The sequence below is a fragment of the Cyrtonyx montezumae genome, unplaced genomic scaffold, assembly GCF_038088225.1.
Source record: "Cyrtonyx montezumae isolate F1298 unplaced genomic scaffold, pur_monq_1.0 scaffold_3, whole genome shotgun sequence".
Lineage (NCBI taxonomy): Eukaryota > Metazoa > Chordata > Aves > Galliformes > Odontophoridae > Cyrtonyx > Cyrtonyx montezumae.
In genome coordinates, this window is record NW_027072034.1 from 71,813,682 (window position 1) to 71,835,279 (window position 21,598).

Sequence of the window (21,598 nt, forward strand, 5' to 3'; positions counted from 1 at the left end):
GAGAAGGAGTAGGAAGAGAATTTTTGAGGTGGGATCTTCTTCCTTTCATCTGAAAAGCGGTTACTGAGTTGTTCAAAGCTTTCATGCATAGCTCTGTGTGCTCAGTGCCTCTCAGCGTGTGACTTTCTAGAGACTACTGCTGCACCGTTGAAAGGAAAGGTGAGTTCTTCCTATATGACCCTGGGAAGCAGGCTAAAATCTCAATTAGCAGAGGGCCCCCTGAAAAAGGGGTATGGTTTTTCATTAAGGAGAGCTTGTGAGTGCTTCTCAGTAATTCATTCTATTCTCTTTTCGTTTCTTTGCCAATAATGAAACTCCTTAAAAAGGGTCAGACAGCACGGACATTTTTGGCTTGCAAGTCTAATAGTTTGGTTGTCTATTCTTCTCCATAGCTGCATGCCTGCATGTGTTCAATGACTTAATGGAACTGCTACTTTGGGGCAGCTAAACAGAGAAGCAGACTGCAGCTGCTTCTGAAGGATATAAATATTTTTATAGTCGGGGGGCTCAGCAAGTCCGACAGGATCAAAGACACCTGGGTTCTATTCCTGGCTCTTTTACAGACCTTCTGCATTGTTTTGCTCCTTTCGGTAGCTCTAACTGAAGACCTTTTCCTGCCATATCGATAACCTTAGGTGGGAGATTTTGATCTGAAAATCTGGAACACAACAAGGAATTTGGGGTGACAGGGCTGAACTGTGAATGCCGGCCTGGGCATTCACCTGATAACAAAATCCACCTAAAGCCGTTGAACTGGTCAACACCATGAATGGCTCCAAAGCCAGCTCTGCCTGCACCACTTACCAGTTAGCCATCTGCTCCCTTCAGATACTATTTTATGGCTTTCCTTTGTTTTCAGCAAGGCCTAAACAGGAATGAAATTGTGAGTCTTGTCGCTGGCCCTTTTAAACAAATAGCTCTGCCATCACTCTAATAAGTTTGACAAGTTGGTCTCAGGCCCTGGGCAGGAAGCTAATAAACTTTAAGTTGCTTTTCTATTGTTTTCCTAAAACAATTTGACTTCCTTTCTGATAGCTTCAAATTCCTTCATTAAAAATAGAGTAGCTGGGAGCCAGAGGAAGAGCTGAACTTGAGCCAAGTTGTGCTTACAATGCTGCCTGCGTAAGATCACATTTTTATCCTGATCCACGAAGACTCTTTAAAAGAATGGCAGGCAGACAGCTGCCAGTGCATGTCAGGAACAGCTCGGGAGCCAGTCTCCTCCAGCATTGGTCCTTCAGGCTAGAGGGAATCTCTGGCCAGTAAGCCAGTGTCAGACCACAGCGGGAGGCTGAGTTCCAGGGAGCGGACTGGGGCCAGCTCACCTGCCCAAAGTGTCCTCCCTCAGACACGGATCTCTTCTGGGAGCAAACAGGGACAGAGAGGTGGGCTACAGCAAGACACAGGGGCTGTGCTGAGCCAACGCTTCAGTCACCTGCTCCTCCCTTCACCTGTGCAGGCTCTGCAAAAAGAGGTAATACTCTGTTCTTTCTTCTCACTTTGTGAAACATATTTATGTACATATGTATGCATACTATATTTGTGTGAAGCAGCAGTTCATCTAGGTGGAACTGTACAGGACAAGGTAAATGTCTGGTGGCTGGGTAGATGAGGATTTATTGCTTGCAAATGGCTTGTTCCTCCCTTGGACAAATCTTTTAAGATCTCCATGGTTTGGTTCCTCCACCTGTAAAGCAAGGGGAGCATTTATTATTGCATTATTATTTGCAAAGCTCTTCTCGACTACTTAGAGATGCTGCAGAGTTGGGAGGTGGAAGCAGAGCTTGATTTTCAGCATCACAAAGAAGACATCTAAGCAATTACTTTGGGATATATGGCCATTTCTTCTCAGAGAGATGAAGTCCTCTTCCAGTTTTTCCCAGTGAAAACTTTATTGGCAGGTGATGCTGGCACACAGTGACATTTCACACCTTGTTATTTCTTGTTTTCTCTTTTCTCATTCTGGTGCTCTGAGCTCTGTGGTGGTTTCACACTGATGGGCAGCTCAACTCCACCAAACTGCTCTCTCCATCCCCTTCCTCAAAAGAAAAAGGGAAAAAAATACAATGAAAAAGAGCTCACAGGTTGATGTAAGGACAGGGAGACTGCTCACTAGTTACCATCACGGGCAAAACAGACTCAGCGTAGGGAAGTTACTATAATTTATTGCTTATTATTAACAAACTAGAGCAGTGAAAAGATAATAGCAAACTAAAATCACACTTCGATCCTGCTCACCCTCCTCCCCCTAAGCAGTACAGAGGAATAGGGGCTGCTGTCAGTTCACAGTCCTTCATCTCTGCTGTTCCTTCATGGTCGCTGCCCATGCTTCCCCAGACCTCCTGCTCCACCATGGACCCCTCCTGGGCTGCAGGGAGCTGCCGCTGTGTGCCTGGAGTGCCTCCTGTCCTCCTCCTGCACTGACCTAGGTGCCTGCAGGGCTGCTCCTCTCACATCTCTCACCCCTCTCTCCCAGCTGCTGTTGCACAGCAGATTTTCCCTTCCTTAACTCCTCTCTCCCAGAGCACACCCAGTGTCACTCACGGCTCAGCTCTGGCAGCAGCTGGTCCCTGTTGGAGCTGCTCTGCTCTGACATGGGGCAGCACTGGGCTCTGCTCACAGAGGCCACTCTGCAGCCTCTGCACTACAAAAAGCTTGCCACAGAAACCCAATACAAGCTAGAAAGGAACGGTGGGGAAAAATGTCCAATGGCATCAACAAGGATTTTTTTTTTTTTACTAAGGGAGGAATAGCGACTATAAAACTATCCCTCATCATTTGGGGACCTATCTCACACGCTACTCCTGCTCCCTTGGGCCAGGCCTGTCTTTGGGAATTTGCCTTCTGCTGGAGGATGCCTTCAAGCTGTCTCCAGAGGTCTAATCTATAACCAAGAACTTCTTTCTCTCTCCTTCTCTTTCAATCATACCCACGGCAGGGGATTTGGGATAGAATGCCTCACCAGGAAGGTAGCATCCTCAGGCACTTGAGAGAGAGTACTTAGCCATGTCCATTCAACACGTGACAATACAAAGAGGCAGAGTAACTGCAATGCTGGCCAGGCATCAGAGATAACATACCTACAAGAATTTTCTGTCTCAACCATTGGTGGTGACAGAGAGGCATCCGAAATTTCCCAGGACAGTAAATCTGATGTATTCCCCAGCCACATAGCCCTCTGTAGCAGCAGGACAGAGCGAGATATTTTACTTCTAGGCAATCTCTTGAAGTTCTCAAATCTCAGGAGGACATTTACCTGCATTTGAAGCAGCCTTCCAGCAAAGCCAGATGCTGCAAGAGCATCTGCTTTATGTGAAGAAGTTCTTTCTTATGTGAGCTCTCATCTGTATTACTGCATGCTTGCAGACCTTCTCCGCGTGCTGTGTCGGCTTGCTCTCGCTGTTTGTTTAAATCCCTGACACAGAATGAATACTCCATTAAATAACCATGGGATCAGTGCTGAAAAACTCATCACGCTGAAACTCTGTGCAGGATTTACCTGGCTTCTCCATGAAAAGGAGCAGCTCTGATAAGGCAATAAGGGAGGTGCAGGAAATAGAAAGAGAAGGGGACCTCTTGGCTTATCAGCTTCAATCCCTTTGAGTAACAGGCAAGTACAAAACAAATGGCCTTTTCTAAACTTACTAAGCTCTATCCTAAATCTCATTAGGTTTTTGCCCTCACTTCTGTTACTAGAATGCTGTTCCAGCACCTCCTTCTCTGCCCTGTTGCTTAGAAACCTTCTGATTTCCAACCTAAATTCATTCATGGCCAATTTATATCTATTTATTCTTATGCCACATTGTCCTTTAGTGTATGTAGCTCTTCTCTCTCCCTAGCACTTACTCGCCCAACCCCCAACTCTGGGAAGTATTTATAGGCAGCAAATCTCTCCTCTCTTAACCTTTGTTCTGCCAGACTAAGTAACCAAGCTCCCTTGTAGTATTCACCCTGCAGGCACGTCACACCATGTTTTAATTACTTCAGGTAGCTGCAGTAGCATGAAGCTCAGTGCAAAATAATGAATGCAGGAAAGCTTGTACTGATACCTCATCTATTTTCAAATCAGCTCAGATATCTGTTTGCAGTCACTTCTGTGACTGGTAAGTAAACACACTCTTGGCTGAGGGACGCTTTCCGTTCCTCTGATCACCCTGATGCCTTTCTCTGCACCTGCTCCAGGCTGAGCATCTCTCTTGAACATGAGCAAGCACTGCACACACTGCTCTGCTGGGGGTCTCACATCCTCTTGAACAACATTAATCTTACCTGCTGCAAGTGGAAATACTGCTGTGTCCTTGGGGTTCACCTGCCATTTTTACCTGCACATCCCATCGCTGGTTCCTCCCCTGGTGACCTTCACCCAGGACGTTCCCTTTCTGTCATGCCAGCTAGGAACTTCCAAAGGCTAAGAGAGATTTTTGTTACAGCAGCAAGGTCCTAGTGTGTGCGACTTTGTATTTTCCCATTTAAACCTCACCTTAGTCACTCCAGTCATAAAGAGCCTCCAGTTCTCCTGGTGCTGGAATCCACCTCTACCCCAACACTACTTCCCAGCTTTCCTACATCAGCAGATTTCAGTAGCATTTCTACTTTCGGTGCCAAGGTAATTAACACAAACATTTAGAAAAATCAGTCCTAAGTACAATCCTTGATCAGCCCCACAGCTAACTTCCCTTCAGCCTGTTAGGAAACTGGTGTCTCAGTGCCAGCAGTCTCTTACTCACTTGAGGATTTCACTAATAATCCCTGCCTTCTTCAGCTGAATCTTCTACATTAATTTGCTCTTTTTTTCTGGGACACTGTATCTTGTGCCTCACTGAAGTCTAGGTAGATACAGTCTGCTATGTTTCTTTTACCAAGAAGATCAGGAATCTTAGCCCCAAAAAGCCACTTATATTTGATCAAAAGATGGCGCATGTTGTTCTATTTTTCCCTTACCTCCTGTATTTCTCCTTTGCTGCAAAATATGTTCTACAGCGCTGCAAACTGCTGAGATTCACAGTCTGCACATGGCAACTGTCAGCTGTTCATCTCATTCCCACTGTCTAGGGGAATCTTCTCTTCCACTTGATCTCCTCATTCAAGCCATAAAAGCTTTGCATAGCAGTTGCTTGGGGAAGGGAGGAAAAATCCTTCTTCCCAGCTCACCAGTGGAGCTGGGGAAGCTGCCTCTGTTTTTCTCAAGAGGTGGCAATAGCAAGAGGAGGAAGGGCACACTGAGGGTCTGGCAGAGGCATCCATACAACACCCCCACCCTCCTGTCTTTTGCATCCCACACTGCCTTCACCCATTTCCCTTCTGTGCACCAAAATTCAAACAGCTCCCATCATCACCAAAGAAAAAAAATGAAAAAAGAACTCGTAACGGTTACCTCATGTGCTCAATGTGTGTATCTGACAGAAACCTTCTCCTCATATCATACATACATACATATACAGCATATCTGTTCAATTGTAGGGGAACTAGAACAATGCTCAGGTAAGAAATATAAAGGAATGATAAAGAAAAATCAGATCTGACCATTCTGAGTATACAACAAAGGTTCAGCAAGGCAGGGAGCATATGCTGTATTTCAGACAGCTTGCTCACAGGAACAAGCCCTAAGACATCTACAAGCTAGAGCTGTATTACTAACATCTGTTTTGGACATCTCTTTGATGAAGTTCTTGACAATTTCACTGGCATAAAATCAATGGAATAATCAAAGATATAATACTGCTATGCAGGAGAGAGAAAATCAACTCCAGAAATATTCCTATTTTCTTTGAAGTCATAGGAGACCCTTCAACAAAAAGTTAGAAATGTAGTGGCAAATGATTATCAGTTTCTTGATATCAGGAGTTGACTGAACTGTAATGGGAACGTACTGCATGTCCTACAGCAGCCATCAGTGAGGATTTAGCAGGAGGGAGTTTTGCCCTCCTGAAAATGAGGCGCATTCTTCGCTTCAGGATGGGAGTGCCCACATAGGGCACGAATCCAAAGTAGCTTCTGTACAGCTCTATCCCTGCATAGCCTGGCCTCCAGTCTTCTGATTTAGCATGAGAACAATGATTGGATCAGAAGAGTTGTCAGTTCTGTGGTTTAGTCTCTGGACTTCATGATCTACATTAGCTGCTGTACAGAGACAGCTGGGGAGTTATGTTCTGGATGGGAGATACTTAGCTCAGGAAGGATGGCTAGAGGATCACCAGCCAAAGTTTGTGTGTAGCAAAACAGTCTTCTAAGCAAAACATACTCTCCTTTATCAAAGCAAGAAAGGCCCAAATGTTCATGTATCGAAGTGTATGTGTGGGAATGTGGGAGGCTGTCAAAAACCACCTCGCCTGACAGGCAGGTTCTCTCTATGCATCTCTAAGGGGATCTGGGATTTGTTTCTGGGAATCACTAAGTGCCCTGTGGGACAAAGCAGTAGCTATGCTCCAGCTCCTTACTTGCAGAGGCGCAGGATCTCACTCCTCACAAATTCTGCTTTGCCTAATCTTGAATGAGTCAGAAAAAAACCCTTCACTGATGTCCTGTGCACAAGAACCTTCTCAAGTTCTGGCTGGGATAGCTGTGGGGCAACCCCATCTCTTTACATTTAAGGAAGACTTAGACCATGGCATGTTATCTGGAGGAGGAGGTGTAAGGAGCAGCGGCAGCAGCAACTGGAAGGGACGGGGTTCAGAAGGCAGCAGTGAGTGCCTCCTGTCAGTATGGGGAGGGTGGCACGGGGAGAGGCTGAGTATGGAGAGGGAGAAAAAAAAACATGGTCTTTAAAGGAAAAAAAACAGGAAACTAGGTTTGAAAATAGAAAGATTAAGTTGGAGGTTGTGGGAGAGACAAGAAAAGTAGGTGAAGAAAGAAGGGGAAAGGCAGAGAGGCGGTGGGGAAGACAGAAAGTGACATGGAAAGGGGGTGGAGAAAAAAGAGGGGAAGAGAGAGAGAACCATACAAAAGGAATAAAACCAAGCAACTGAGAAGAACGAAGGATTGAACTCAAGTACAGAAAGGAAAAGCAAGGAAAGGAGGAAAAGAAGAAAAGACACTGGAAATCAGGTAAGTAACCTTGAGGGGGAAATAACTAGAGAAGCATCAACAGGGAGATCAGGCTGTTAGACTCCAGGGTAAAACAGCAAGAGGGGAGAGGTGGCCTTGGTGAGGCAGAAAAGGACAGACAAAAATAACTTCACAGTTCTGCATTTTCTTCTCATTTCTCTCCAAAACATTCCCACTAGTAACAAGGTGGGCTTGGAGCATTTAAAAAATTACATTGCCTTTGCCAAAGGCACTGACAGAACTGACGGAGTGCCCTTGCAGTGAATGTGGATACCAACAGATTTCAGTGTACAGGAAGGCAGGATAAAAGCTCCAAGTACCCTCCAACATTATAATGTGCAAATTGCAGTTTCTCCTAGATCCTGTCTCAGCACACTGTCAGGCTGAGTGGTGAAGGGAACTCTTACCTGTGAGAAGCTACCAGGGCATGAGCGCTTTAACAAGCATCTGCTTGAGCTGCCTATCCCAAAGCACACAGAATAGTTTAAAATGTTGTAGCTTCTTTTCCATGAGGATACTCTGTCCTGGAGTTTGTGGCACAGACCCTGGGAATGCAAGTCAAGTGTAGGAAGGTGCCATGCTCGTGTCCCCCAATCATATGTACAGCACACACAGTGGGTGGAATGCTTTCCTTTTCCATCCCAACACTGCTCAGAGCAGCCTCAGGGCAGACGTACACAGATCCAGGGGACAAACACTCACCCCCACTAGCAGATTCCTCTTTTTTTTTTGCCTTCCAAACTTTTTTCCCCCTTGCATTTTCAATAATTATCCTATTACACTTCTATAATTTAACATCTCTTGTGTGTCTCAAAGAATAGCCCAGCTTGAAAATATGGTACCCTTATAGCTCCATCTGGAAAGAAGCAATGACTGAATGCAAAGGTTATCTGGTAATTGCCACCTCTGATCCAGCACAATTTCTTTGGTAACCCAAAATCAAACTTTCATTTCCCAAAGGGTCATTCTACTCATCACTCATAGCATCTAATGAATGAGCTTTGTGCCATTCTGGTTTTAATAGCTTGAGTAAACTGAGGCAATACCTCTGTCCCAGAAGTACTGCACGAACCCATCAGAGGATGATGTAAATAGCCTTTCTGGATAAACTTTAGACAAAAACAACAACAACAACAAAACCTAACAGGCTAAATCAGCATTAATTGCTGAAGTCTTCCTTCACGCTACCATCTTGGTGAAGCAGTATGTATGAAAAGTTTTCCCTGCTGCTTATATGATCCTCTCCTTAAGGCTAAAGAACTCAACGTGTGGGGTATATGTCTGCATATCCGTGTGCAGCTAGGAGTGGGTTAAACTGTTATTCAGAATTCTCACATCCTTGCTGTAGTTGTGCTAGAAGCCAAGCATTTCGGCATCAGCTGGTCTTTTAAAAATCAACTTTGAGAAGAAAACAGAATCTTTCTGACTTTCTTCCCTCTTTCCTTGAGAGCTAAACGATAGTTGAGGAGAATTCCTGAAGGGTTCAGGGTTTAAAATACTCATCAAAATCTGGCTGCTTGGGAACTATGTTAAGTATTCCTGCCACTGTAAGTATTTGGGATTTGTTTTTGTTCTTCCACTCACCAGAATATATTATCACAATTCTTTAGTATTTTGGACTTCCACATGAAAAATGTAAATCTTGCCACAGAAGATACAGAAGTTCCTACCCAGCCTCTCTTCTCTTTTTGACCTTCAGACAGATTTCACTCATTCTGCATGTTTGTCCTTGTTTTCTGACTTATCTCAAAGCATTGAAGGAATGAGTAATTCAGCTCTATTCCAGGTCATCAGGGAGCAGATTTCAGAGACTGCTCTGCACCTCGGGTGCTGCTGTATGAAGCACGAGGACAGAGACTTAAAATTAGAAATAGCTCCCGGGAGGCACCAGAGAAACTTCAATCTTCAAGCTAAAAATTCATAAAGAGAAAAATAAATCAATTTTATGGCTATTGATAAGCAACAGAGAGATCTCACTAAGCACTGTGCTAATAGGCCAGCTCTTTCCTGAAACAAAGAAACATTCATGCCATGCAGCAAGAAATGAGCATACAGATGAAGAAATGAGCATCCAGTCTATTTTCCAAGAGGGGTCAGTATTTTTTTAATGTAAGAACTAAGAGTTTTACACTTAACATTTCTATCTTTCTTCATTACCTTTGTTGTGATGGACACATCTTGAGAGTGGTTGAGAATTTCTGTATGATGCTCTTCTGCCTTAGAAGTGGAAAAGCTGGCAGGTGCCTTTGTCAGGGCACAGGGTGACCACAGAAGCAGTGGTCCAGCCAGGGTGTTCCAGAGCTCCAAGATCTGGTGAAAAAGGGAAAGAAGAGTGGCATGGGAGAAAAACTGTCCCCAGTTTAAAACCACATAGAGCTATCCAAGACTGGGTTTTAATCTTGCTGTTCACTCCAATGTCCTATGCCATGAATCACTCAATCCATGTTTGTTTACAAATGGTTCCCCAGCGGTGCCTCTTAAATGCCTGAATTTTGGATGTGGTCTGACGGGTGGAACTGATACGTGCTTCTGCTCCACTGTTAACCCAAGAGAGCTCCGTGTCAAACATACGTTATACAGGTCTGAGATCATGGAGGAAAAAGCTAGCAGATTATTAACATCTCCATCCAGCTTCTGAAAGTAAATAACATTTTTTTATCTTAATCTCTGACTGCTGTAAAGTTGCTATAATACCATTTGCGTACCTCCAAGTAATCATGAAAATAAGTACAGAAATAATTGTGAAGCAATCAGATACTGTAGGGATGAAAGCCGTAGGAAAACCCATGAGGAAACGAATAATTCTGTCTTTTGAATCGGACTTGAATAAAGTACAGTAAATGAGGCACAGGCCACCCACTGAACAATAAGGAGAAAACAAAGCATTGAATAGCTGCTGTGCAAGAAAGTCCCAGCCAGGCTGGCACAGAATGAGGCAGGCATCCTGTACAAAGAATGAGGTGACAATGCAAGGATGTGGTTAAAGGCTCATAGCTATGAGGCACAGGCACAAAGAGATTGAATTAAGATTACTTAAAAAGTAAAGATTACTTAGAAAAGTAACTACTTGATAACTCTCTACCGCTTTTGAGCATTTAATATTAGCTGTTGTTAAAGGAGTATGTATATGCCGATACATGCATGTATGCTTAGTATATAAAATAATCCACTCACAAGCTACAGCCATACTCTGCTCTGAATGAGAAACAAAATACTTGGAGGCAAAGCTATGGCAATGAGGCTGGGATGTGAAGAGCATCCTATGGATCTTTGGACAGAAAGAAGAAATGTAATACTGAGTGGGCATTAGACAGCTGCTGAAAATTTCCCCATTCTAAATCTGAAAGTGCTAGCAACCTGAGTGATGTAGAGATAAGCAATCAAGAGAGCCAAACAGCTTCAGGCATGGGACCAGAGGAGGGAAGGGGTAGGCAGAGGGGAGAAGCAGGGACATGGTATGTCTGAATGTGAGCCGTGTCCTTTTCCCATTAACTCTACAGTCTGTTTTGCTTCAATACTGCTCTACGTTGCATCTTGTGCAGTCTGTGGAACAGCCTAAGCCCATGTGGACTGTTTGTTTTACCACTATATCAGGTCCAATGTGATGCCTACCATCACCTCCTTGTCCCCTTACACCAGCCTCCCCCACTGACGATGCAACGCACACAAACAGTTTCTGTCAGCAGAGCTCAAGAACTGCTTTACTATGGCAATCCCCACATTTGTCAACGTGATTCTGCCTTCCAGAGTTCCCTCTGCCTTGTTTGGCTGTCCCCTCTCTGGTACACAGCTCTGCCCAATTTAGTATCAGTTGCAGATACATCTAGGCTAGCTTCTCCCCACAGAGATAAACAAACTGTCAAGAGCACCGAGCTCTGTAATTCCGAAATGGATGCTCTTCAACATGCTGGTTAAGGAATAAGGAATAATACCCATCAGCCTGTTTGTAGTGTTTACATCAGAGAGAGAATTGATTTCTTTTTTCTAGCAAAAAGCATATCTGTGCCTTTATTTAGCTTATCCCAGGTCCATTTCTATCACATTTGTTTGGCTAAGGGCCTATATTTGCAAGGCACAGAGAGAATCCCAAGAGAATGAGAGGGTGCTCCCTGCATGCTAAGTATAAGCCTGGATGCCACTACCATGTAACTATTTGAAGCAGGCTTTCAAACACAGAGGGACAAATTCATTCCTCAGCTGGACCCAGATGAGTTCAAGGTCTTCTCTGTTTTTAGTCTCTCATGTCTGCATCGGGCAGAGCTGGGCTCTAACGCCTGGGTTACATATGAGCACAATCTGGCTACAGACATAAAAAAAAGAAAACCAAAATATTAGCTATTCTGTACAGACAAGCAATAATAATACAGCAAACGGGGAGCCTGCAGTTTCCACTATCACTCTAGATGAAAATATTCCACATAATACCGTCATCTGTGTGTGTAACACGTCCCTGATGTATGCACTTAGAGGTGTTGAGTGAGCTCCCTCTGTGCTCCTGTGCGTCAGGAGGTGACAGGTCATTCGGCTCCCTTATCTCCTCACCCACACCCTTTTTTGTGAACTCTGAGATTTTCCACATTTGGAGAGGAGGGGGAAGGCACACCTCATTAGGAATAACGAGCTGTCTGCAACTGCAAGCTGGGCCATGGCCTGGGTATCAGCACGACCCCTCCAGAATCTGCAGTGAACTCAGGATGAGCAGAGAGATGAGAAGCATGGGATGGCTGTCTGCTGGCACAGAGGTGTTAATACAGAGAGCTGCCTCTCCTGTGAGATATGAGCACAGGAGTCAAAGTCACTGTCCTTGCTGCTTATTCGGGACAGGACTCAGACCCCAAGGAACTAGGAAGGAACCCAAGCAAACATGTCACTTATTTTTTGTTTTGTTCTTTGGAAGCAGAAAGGAACGAACCTATTAGACCAGATCCATGAACAGATCAGAGTAACCACTCTGGCTAAAGAACTATTCTATTTCAGGCAGAAATTTATCATAAACACGTGTACATGCCTATGAAGCCACAGGGATGGTGTTTCATGGAATCATAGAATCAGAAAGGTTGGAAATGACCACTAGGTCATCTAATCCAACCACCAATCCAACACCGTGCCTACTAACAATGTCCCTAAGTGCCACATCAGTGTGTTTCTGCAACACCCCCAGGGACAGTGACTCCACCACCTCCCTCGGCAGCCTGTGCCACTGCCTCACCACTCCTTCTGAGAAGAAATTTTGGTAAGCTTTGGATCACAATACCTGATGTGTCACTGCACGTTTATTGTATATACACACAAAAGAGCCAGTGCCAGTTGACTGAACAAAGCTATACGTACTGTGGTGGGCTTCAGCATCGCATTGATTTACATCCAGTTGCATTGACTTATGACCTGAGGCTCTAAAAGGCCTCTGGAATTCAAAGCATTGCTCTCACACTGAAGAGAGCATTTCTCAATTTATTCATCTTTTAATGTTTAAGTCATGTGCCCCTAGAAGGCTCCCTGACAACAAAGGAGCACTGTATTTGTACATTGAAAAGTCAACTTCCTTTGAGACACTGACCCAAGGCTGTGCACTCTGCTGCAATAACAAGATGGTCACCTCTTAGAAAACACCCACTGGTTCTGCCAGGCATCTCTGCTACAGAAGAGTAGCATGACAGGAATATATTTCAGATTACAGAAAGATAGAATGGCTTGGGTTGGGAGAGACTTCAAAGATCATCCAGTTCCAACCCCCCTGCTGTGGGCAGGGTTGTGATCCACTAGATCAGGCTGCTCAGGGCCCCAACCAACCTAAGTGTCCAAGACAGTATTGTCTCGGGACACAAGCAAGAAGGGCATCAACTTGTCCTGTGGTTGTGGTGGGTAGAAAAAGATTAGAAGCAGTGCTTGTCACTATCACAAAGTCTAAGAAGCAGTGCTACACGGCATAAAGGCCATAGATTTGCAAGCCACAGACACTGTCCCCATGCTGCATAGTGACACAGTGACCTTGAACATGCAGTTTGAGCATTTCTGCACCCGAAGTGGAATGCTGAGAGATTGTACTGCTGCTAACAGGGGGCTGGAGATCATTAAGTGAAATGTGCAGCCGTAAAGCAAACCTGGGCTAACTACCTGGCAGTGCAGAGATGGAAACCTCTTTCCTAAGTGTCTACAGGTGTGAACAGCCAAATTTACAGTGCTGGGAGCTCTCAGGTCTGGTTGCAACCAGACAGTTATTAATGCAAGGGAAAAGACCTCTGCTACGTGCCTCAGCAGTAGCTACCTGCTGTGCCACAGATTGCCTGGACCTGGTAGGAGGTGACAAAGCTGGAGGAAGGCAGGCCACGAGTAACTCCTAGGCACTGGCCTTGCCACAGCTGGCTGGCATGCTCCACTAAACAGGACTGAGGCTTTCAGTTGCTCAGAGTGGGGGACCTGTTGCACGGCCTTGAGCAAAATGCACTGACTTCGAATCCACGACTTTCTCACCTCTCTGGGGAACCACACCTCCATGACACAAAGGAGCCCTTCTCTACAGCCTCTCTGAGCCTGCCTGGGACTCACCAAGAGAAAGAGGTAGGCTGAGTGGGAGAGCAGAGAGTACAGTCAGGCTCTCCACCTTATTTTAGAAACAGTCCGCAGAGATGTCGACCTCCTGTCACCTTCCTTGTGGGAAAAGTTAGTGTGAAGTGTTGAGCTCAGCTATTTATATCACTGCTGATAGTCTCGCCTGTCTGATAAAGAGGGGAAAACAGTGGATTCCTAACAACTCCTGGGGAATCAGACTCTTATAAAGAAGGAAATCGGACAGCGATAGCCTTCTTGCCTTTTTGGTGCGACCTTCCTAGCCGTGCTCCACAGCCCTGGTCAGTCTGCCCAGCAGAAATGCAAAATGCCTGCCTGCCATTCACAGCACATTGCATCAGGACAGGAGAGGCAAAACTGCTCTGAGAGCTACGAACACTTCTCCTCTCACAGAGGAAGGTAGCGCAAGGAAAGGATAGTGGAGAGCTGCACTTTGGTGCTGAGCCAGCCTGGCATACTAGCAGGTGCCATCCCGCTGGGGTATTTTTACCTTGGAATTTGGCAGTCACAAGGCTCGGAGTTGGGTGGATGCCATGCTTGGTCTGCAGTTTTGATACTTGTTTTTTTCCCAGCTTTAATTGCGTTCCAGGTGATGATTAAGGCAGGACAGCCACATCGCTGGGTTTATGCTGGGCTTTGTCACATACACGTTTCATGCTGCCAAGATCTCCCGGCTGCACACAACTCCTTTGTTAATCCAGCGGAAAGCTGCCAGCCAAGTGCACCACAGTGCAGTGGCACAGCCAGAGACACTGCATGAATATGCATGACTGCTGTCAAGGCAGCCTGCTATCAGGTGCTGAGACCTCACAAAGATACCCAGAGGTATTTTTTTGCTGAGTCACGCCAGAGAGAGATGAGATTTGTCCAATTAAGTCCAAAGTAGGAATGTAAAAGCTACAGATGCTCACACGCTGAGAGGTCAAAGCATGTGGGGATAACAGTCTGGGAATGAGGAAAGGGAACTATATGGAAAATTCCCAATAATGGTAAAGCCCTGATGAGAAAGGCTAGGTCAAAGTGTGTCCTGCATAGCCTGGAAAAGCTGTCAGGAGGTGACAGTAATTCTTTGCTTGCTGGCAGCACAGAACTAGATGCTTTCGCCTGCTGTTGTCAGAGGCCCTTTAACTGGCATCACAAGAATAGCTCACTAATACCTAAAAACAGCTAAGCCAAAAGCACTGAACTAGGAAGGAACCACTTTCTCTTGGTATCCAACACCTATCCCCTTGCAGCAGCCCCCTGGCTCTCTGGGGCTGCAGCAGGAAAAACATTCAGCTCTTTGGGCAGCCCCTCCACCAAGCAGCCTGTGCAGGGGAGCAGCCAGAAGGGAAGGACAGAAGGAATGGCCCTACTACCTAGTCCAAGCCTAATTGCTGCCAACATTGGGTCATTCAGATTTAACTCCTTTTGAAAGATACTGTGCAAACATTTGACTGTCACTCTCATGTCCGGTGCCATTTTTAACCTCTGGACTCCTCCTGCACTCACGTGTGCCAAATTCATGTTCAGTACACATTAATTTTAATATTCGAGAGTATCTAGGTGTAGTAACCTTCCCTACAGGATGGCTTGTCATCAGTTTGTCAAGAAAAAAAAAGAAAAAGAAAGAAAAAAAAATCCTGGATTAAATGCAATTCTCTGTAAATATCTCCTATCACTGATTTATCTGTCTGTACTGAATTCCCTGGGGCTCACAGAACAAAGCCATATTATAATTTCCCCCGAACACACTAACTGCACCAGAGTCATTTGGTGTAAAGTCATTTCAAAAGACAGGCCCTCCGATTTCACAGTTTACCAGTGCCAATAGGGGGAGAGTTAGCAAGACATGATGATTTTCTGTGTTGCTGCTCTCTGGTTCTTGGCTGGCAGCAGATAAAACAACTTCAGCATACCCCCGAAGCCTCCAGGATCTACATTCACATGACTGCAGCATGTCTGCCAGCAAAGAGCCACAGCCCATCTTTGGCTTCCCTGTATGCCCCTTCTTTCTCCCTCCTCACACAGATTCCAACAGGTGGAGGGGCAGCAGGAGACCGCCTCCCATCTCCTTACCTGGGAAATCCTCATGGTAGCCCTCAGCAGCACCAGCAGCTTAGGGATTCAGCTTTTGATCTTTGTCTCATCCATCCTTGCAGACTGACACTGCGCACAGACAAGTAATGGTGTAAATCATCATGTGCATTGCTACATTAAATTATACCAGTTACATAGCTGGAGGAGGGGTATCATTCTCTCAGCAATCATATCTCTGTGCTCTCCAGCTTTTGCTCACAGGAAATCTACACAATATTACTGCAGTAAATTTTCAGCGTTTAACAGTGTCTATTGTCCACAGTCTTTGCACAGCAAAAACAACTGCTTCTCAAATATGAGATGAAGGAAAATAAAGAAGCATTAACACTTCTGGCCCCTATAACTGTGAAGTTTACCTCGACTAGTGCTTTTAGTATTTCATTATAACGATTATTAAGTTTGCATATATTTATTAAAAAGTATTTTTATTTAATTAAAAAAATTAAATAAGTCCCTCTTATTTTCCAAAAGAGGAACTGTGGGATCAGAGCCCCTAACCCATGCACAAGAAAGAGCTTCTCAGTGCCCAGGGAAGGTATGTACAGTCAGCCTAACTGGACCAAATTATTACACAAGAGCCCCACAAAAGACAGAGTAAACCCATCATTCTCTTTTTATCCAGGGGGTTAAATTTCTTGGCCAGAAACAATCTGCCAGAGTAAAACAAAACTGAAGTAGGCTCCCCTACACCTCAACTTTGCAGTCACAGTACCAGCCCAACTAACTTTTCCTCCTCACAGCATATGATTGTTCCCAGAAGCTCCTGCTCCCCAGGAAGCATTGCAGGGAAACTTTTCTTCTTTGTCTATATAATTTGAGCAGTGAATACCATCTCAGGGCTTAAAAGGAAGGAACAATCTCCACCATTTTGACTGGGTAGGTATGGCAGTGTGGCTGCAAGTTAGGTTTATAACACTGGCACAGCTCTTGGAAATCTATACACATCCCAAAACTGTTCAAACATGAAACAGCTGGAACTAGTCATACTGCCAAACCAAAGCACAACTTATGGGCAAAAGGCAGGTGGGCAACAGGAAGGCTTTCCACGCATTTCTTTCGGTGATGACACTGAGATCAGAAACAAAGCCCAGATCTGCAGGGTCTTCACATTCTAAGTGTCAGTGTAGATTTCATGCAAAGGCAACACATGAACGAGCCCAGGCAGTGCTGAGACCAAGCTGTGTGCTCCAGCCTTATCTCCTGGAGAATCAATCCATTTATGGATTCTCCAGAGTGCCGTTTGCAGACGGATGAATACTGTTTTAACTACACAGTCCACAGGGGACACAGTGTGCAGGCTGTGGTGAAAGGACTTTCTAAAGTGAGAAAAAAATCTGTCTCACCCTCAATATTTTAGTAGCTCGTTTACAGATTGTGGTTGGATCGTGCTGAAAGTACTGAATTAAAAAAATAAAATAAAATAGAGCCAGCCAACTCACATTGTCTTTAGCAGATATGAAACAAAGTTTTCAGCAAACATGAACCCATTGATTTCAGGTCAAATAAAAACATTCCCTTCGACACAAGATAAATCGTTTCACTCCATGCATCCCTAGCTGGCCATTTCCTAACCTTAGGATCACTCTCTTCTATCTTCTCCCACAGAGGCTGTCTCCAACTCTGTCTTCAGGACTTCTACCCACTCCTGGTGAGCAGAAATGGGGGACTGGAGTTTCCTGGGAGAGTTCCTCGAGGAGGTCCACAAGCACTCCACAGTGGTGGGGAAGGTCTGGTTGACTGTGCTGTTCATCTTCAGGATGCTGGTACTCGGTACAGCAGCTGAGTCCTCTTGGGGGGATGAGCAGTCCGATTTCATGTGTGACACTCAGCAGCCTGGCTGTGAGAATGTCTGCTACGACAAGGCCTTCCCCATTTCCCATGTCCGGTTTTGGGTGCTTCAGATCATCTTCGTCTCCACCCCGTCTCTGGTATATATGGGCCACGCGATGCACACAGTGCGCATGGAGGAGAAGAGGAAGATGAAGGAAGCAGAAAGAGAGGCCCAGGAGATGAAGAATAGTGGTGACACGTACTATCAGCAGAAGTGCCCCATAGCAGAGAAAGCTGAATTGTCTTGCTGGGATGAATCAGGAGGCAAAATCATACTCAGAGGCAGTCTGCTGAACACCTATGTCTACAGTATTTTGATTCGCACTGCCATGGAAGTTGCCTTCATTGTGGGACAGTACATCTTGTACGGGATCTTCCTGGAGACCCTGTATATCTGCCAGCGGGCACCTTGCCCCCATCCTGTCAACTGCTATGTTTCCCGTCCCACAGAGAAGAACGTGTTCATCATCTTCATGCTTGCCGTGGCCGTGCTCTCCCTGTTTCTCAGCCTGGCTGAGTTATACCACTTGGGCTGGAAGAAAGCCAAAGAAAGGTGCTCCCGTGCCTACAAGCCCAGCCCAAGCTCAGCTCCACGGAGGCTGGAATCCTCCCCACAAGTAGAAAGAGCCCAGATGTACACTCCCCCGCCGGATTTCAATCAGTGTTTGGCAAGTCCCAACGGGAAGTTCATCAGCCCCTTCAGCAACAAGATGGCCTCCCAGCAGAACACAGCCAACTTCGCCACTGAGAGGGTCCACAGCCAGGAGGATGCTGCTGGGGAGGGGCCCTTCGTGAAATCCAGCTACATGGAGAGCCCAGAGGTGGCCAACGATTGTGCGGCGCCTGCCCTCCCTGAGAGCTACTTCAACGAGAAACGCCGCTTCAGTAAGGCCAGCCGTGCCAGCAGCAAGGCAAGGTCCGACGATCTGTCGGTGTGACCTGTCTCCAGGAGGGAGGAGGAGCGGTCTCAGCGTTTAGTAAAACTCCTGCAAAGTGGACTGCAGACTCTTGCCACAAATCCCTCTCCGTTTTAATGCCCTCCTGCTCCTTTTCGGTGAACGTCATTGTCATAATCAGACAGCACTTCTCACAGCTTAAGGCAGGGGCGGCCCTTGGAAGACGCATACCTGGAGGTTGAAGAGAGGCACCAGTCTTCAGATGTGAAGTTCTCAGCCCCTGAGACTTGAGGGGACTGAGGATTCACCAACCTTAGCCACAGGCTGGCACGCTCCTGCAGCTGCCCGGCTGCCTCAAATGCAAGGCAGCCATCACTGTGACACCATTCTGCAGACTGAGTGGACCTCAACCCGCTCCTGTCTTTTTTGATGTCTATTCAACATGTACTAAAACAGGTGGGCAGTTATACCGAGCTGAAGCTTCTCTCACCTGCAGGGATCAGAAACACGCTTTTAGAAAGACTTCCTCTTTTTCTTTGCTCTTTCTCTTTTTAACCCCCTCCCCTTTTAACCCCTACCCAGATATTTTAATCCAGTTTACTTATACAGTAAATCCTACTTGAATTTTTGACACTGTGCATAAAGCTCTTCCCCATAGATAAGGATGCCCATGCACAGCTGCCTCGTGTCTAACTTTGGTATCCCTTCCTCATTCTTAAGCCAGCAGAGCAGCTGGGCCGGGGCCCTGGGATATCGCTCAGATGACTGCTTGATGAAGACTAGGGAATGTTCCCAACATACTTATGTCATCAATTACAAGCAAGACACCCACTAACAGAAATAGAGATTGTCCTGTGAGAACAGATATCTAACTACTAAAAAAGGAGGAAATATCACATGGAAACAGTGATTTTTCCCCCTTTTAAACTCATCTTTCAAGCAATCTGAATGCTGCCAAAAGGGTGCTACCACCTGCTCATTTGGGAGAAAAACATCCTCTGTTTATCTGCAGAACAGGTACAGCCTGTGTTTTCTTGCTACCACCCCATCAAAATATTTCAGCATCTTTTGCAAGGAGCAAGAGTCCTGTCCAGGTCCTGCACATCACTGAGCTCCTGGCTGCTCTCTCAAGTCTGCCAGTCACTGCAAGCTATTTCTCCTCTCAGCAAATCTCTGTTCTGCAAACAGGTCATCTTCATCTTTACTGCTAGTGCACACAGTACAAGAAACCACCTGCAGACCACCTCTTTTCACCACTGTAAACTCCCAGAGCAGCCGCTGGAGCCCAGCACTGCACAGTGAGCCTGGTGGGTGAGGTCTGCAGGCAGCTCCCACCCTGGACATGTTTTCTCACTGCAGAGCTGACATATTGAGACCAACCAAAGCCACGCCACTCCCTGTTGTTTACCCTGCACTGCCCTTTCAGATATGGGCTGCAGCCTCCCAATATTGGACTGTGTAAGCGAATGGCCTGGGACCAGCTTGTCAGGGGACTGAGCCATTCCCTCTTTTAGGAGCTGCTACGAGTTTGTGAACCCTTGCTCCTGCATAGTTAGCTTTGGTACAGTTCCCTGTACATGTGCATACATACCCCTACACAGAAAGGGCAAAACCTTTTTTGTTGTTGTTGTTGGTGTTTTATAAACATGTATTTTTTAATCTTGAAAAGACCAGTGTGCTCTTCTCAACATGTGATTTTAGTCAACTGTGCATAGGTTTCTCCTAATAAAGTTCTAACTCCATCTCTTCGTGTTGGTGTTGTGCCTTTCACATGGCTGGAGAATGAGCTGCTAGCATCTATCAGGCTGCCTGCCAGCCCCTGCTGCTCAGGGATCACCCGAATTCCCATTGCCCAGAATGGCAGAGATGAGGAGATGGCTTGGCCAGGGGGACAAATAATAAACACTGGGAAATGATTGATTGACTAGCTAGCAGAAAACCCTCCAGCTCCCCTGCACTACCAAGAAAGAACAGAAAGAGCTGTCTAGAGTGCAGCTGCTCTGTCTAGTTCCATCCTCTAGCAAGCACACTTTTACACACAGAGACCTCTTGCTACCTGAGGCCAAACCAGCAGGAAAAAGGTCCCCTGAGCACCTGATTGCATGTCCATGGCCTTGGAAGGCTTTTTAAGATGCAAGGTCCTACGAGACAGTGAGAATCCATGGCTAATCATCACTGTAGAGAGCTCCCATATGAGAGAGCTACTCAGCTCTCATAAGACTTGGTTTTCCAGCCCATCTCCCCTCTTCATGCCTCCCCTTCCTATACCCAGTCTGAACTTCATCCCTTGTTTCCACTTTCTGGCTTTCACAGGCTCCTTTCTTCTGACCTTGGATCTCTCTGTCCACCCAAAGGAAGTGCCCTTCCTTCCTTTCTCCACACAATCTCCCATCCCCAGGGATTCTTCATGCTGGGAAGCTGGAGACAAGTAAGGCACTGCACTCCGGCAAGGAGCCTGAAAGAAGGCACAGAGAATTAAACTGGAATTTGATGAGGACACTGGAGTAGGGACCTTTAGCTGTCAGAATCTGCAGGGATCAAATGAGGCTTGGTTTGGGAATTTTCAGCACAGACATGAGGATATCATGTGGGCACCCACTGCCCCACAGTGCAGCAAGGGGAAAGTATTAGTTCTAGTACAAATTTTTACTGACATATGGACAGCTTTGAGTGTGCCCATCCCTTAGGATGCCCCCTTGGTGGAAGAGATATGCAGTGAGCAAGTCAGGAGCTTGAAAGCATATTCATAGATCGCTTCCCTCAGATAACTTGGCTCTAAAGTGATACTGCTGACAAGTGGTGGTCTAAACTTAAAAGATTCTATGTCACAGGCACTTAGAGAGGTAGTGTCTGGAGACCAAGACATGGTCAAAGAAAGAAACAAGATAATAAGGATCTTCTTTACACTACTTCAGTCCCCACAATCTAAACAAATTCACAGGCTGGGTTTTGGTGATCTTTGAGACCACAGCAGGACAACCATCCCATCGCAGCTCTCTGTCTGCCATATAAACTCATGCATCAAAGCCAACAAGCTCCCTCTGCCACTCTTACCTTATTGCATTCATAGTTCTGTCTTCCAGATAGAACAAGCAGGGAATAGTTGATGGATGGATGTTTGTACTGGCTGACAGACTGTAGACTTATAACTCGTAGAATCCATTGTCAAGGAGAGACAAGCT

General features: G+C 45.8%; 1 protein-coding gene across 2 annotated transcripts; it reads left to right on the forward strand.

Annotated features, from left to right (window-relative positions):
* Positions 1 to 1,208: 1,208 nt before the first annotated feature.
* GJA5 (gap junction protein alpha 5) lies at positions 1,209 to 20,152 on the forward strand. 2 transcript variants are annotated; one of them, XM_065741924.1, is made up of 2 exons: positions 1,209 to 1,474; positions 17,296 to 20,152. In XM_065741924.1, the coding sequence occupies exon 2, from the start codon at positions 17,349 to 17,351 to the stop codon at positions 18,456 to 18,458; it is 1,110 nt and encodes a 369-aa protein (XP_065597996.1). In that variant the 5' UTR covers positions 1,209 to 1,474; positions 17,296 to 17,348; the 3' UTR covers positions 18,459 to 20,152. The 2 variants fall into 2 exon arrangements, with proteins under 2 accessions (XP_065597996.1, XP_065597997.1); XM_065741925.1 differs by lacking the exon at positions 1,209 to 1,474 and adding an exon at positions 6,770 to 7,044.
* The last annotated feature ends 1,446 nt before the right edge of the window (positions 20,153 to 21,598 follow it).

Excerpts from the sequence above, each read along its gene's own strand:
- GJA5 (XM_065741924.1), top strand. The coding sequence starts at position 17,349 with ATGGGGGACTGGAGTTTCCTGGGAGAGTTCCTCGAGGAGGTCCACAAG.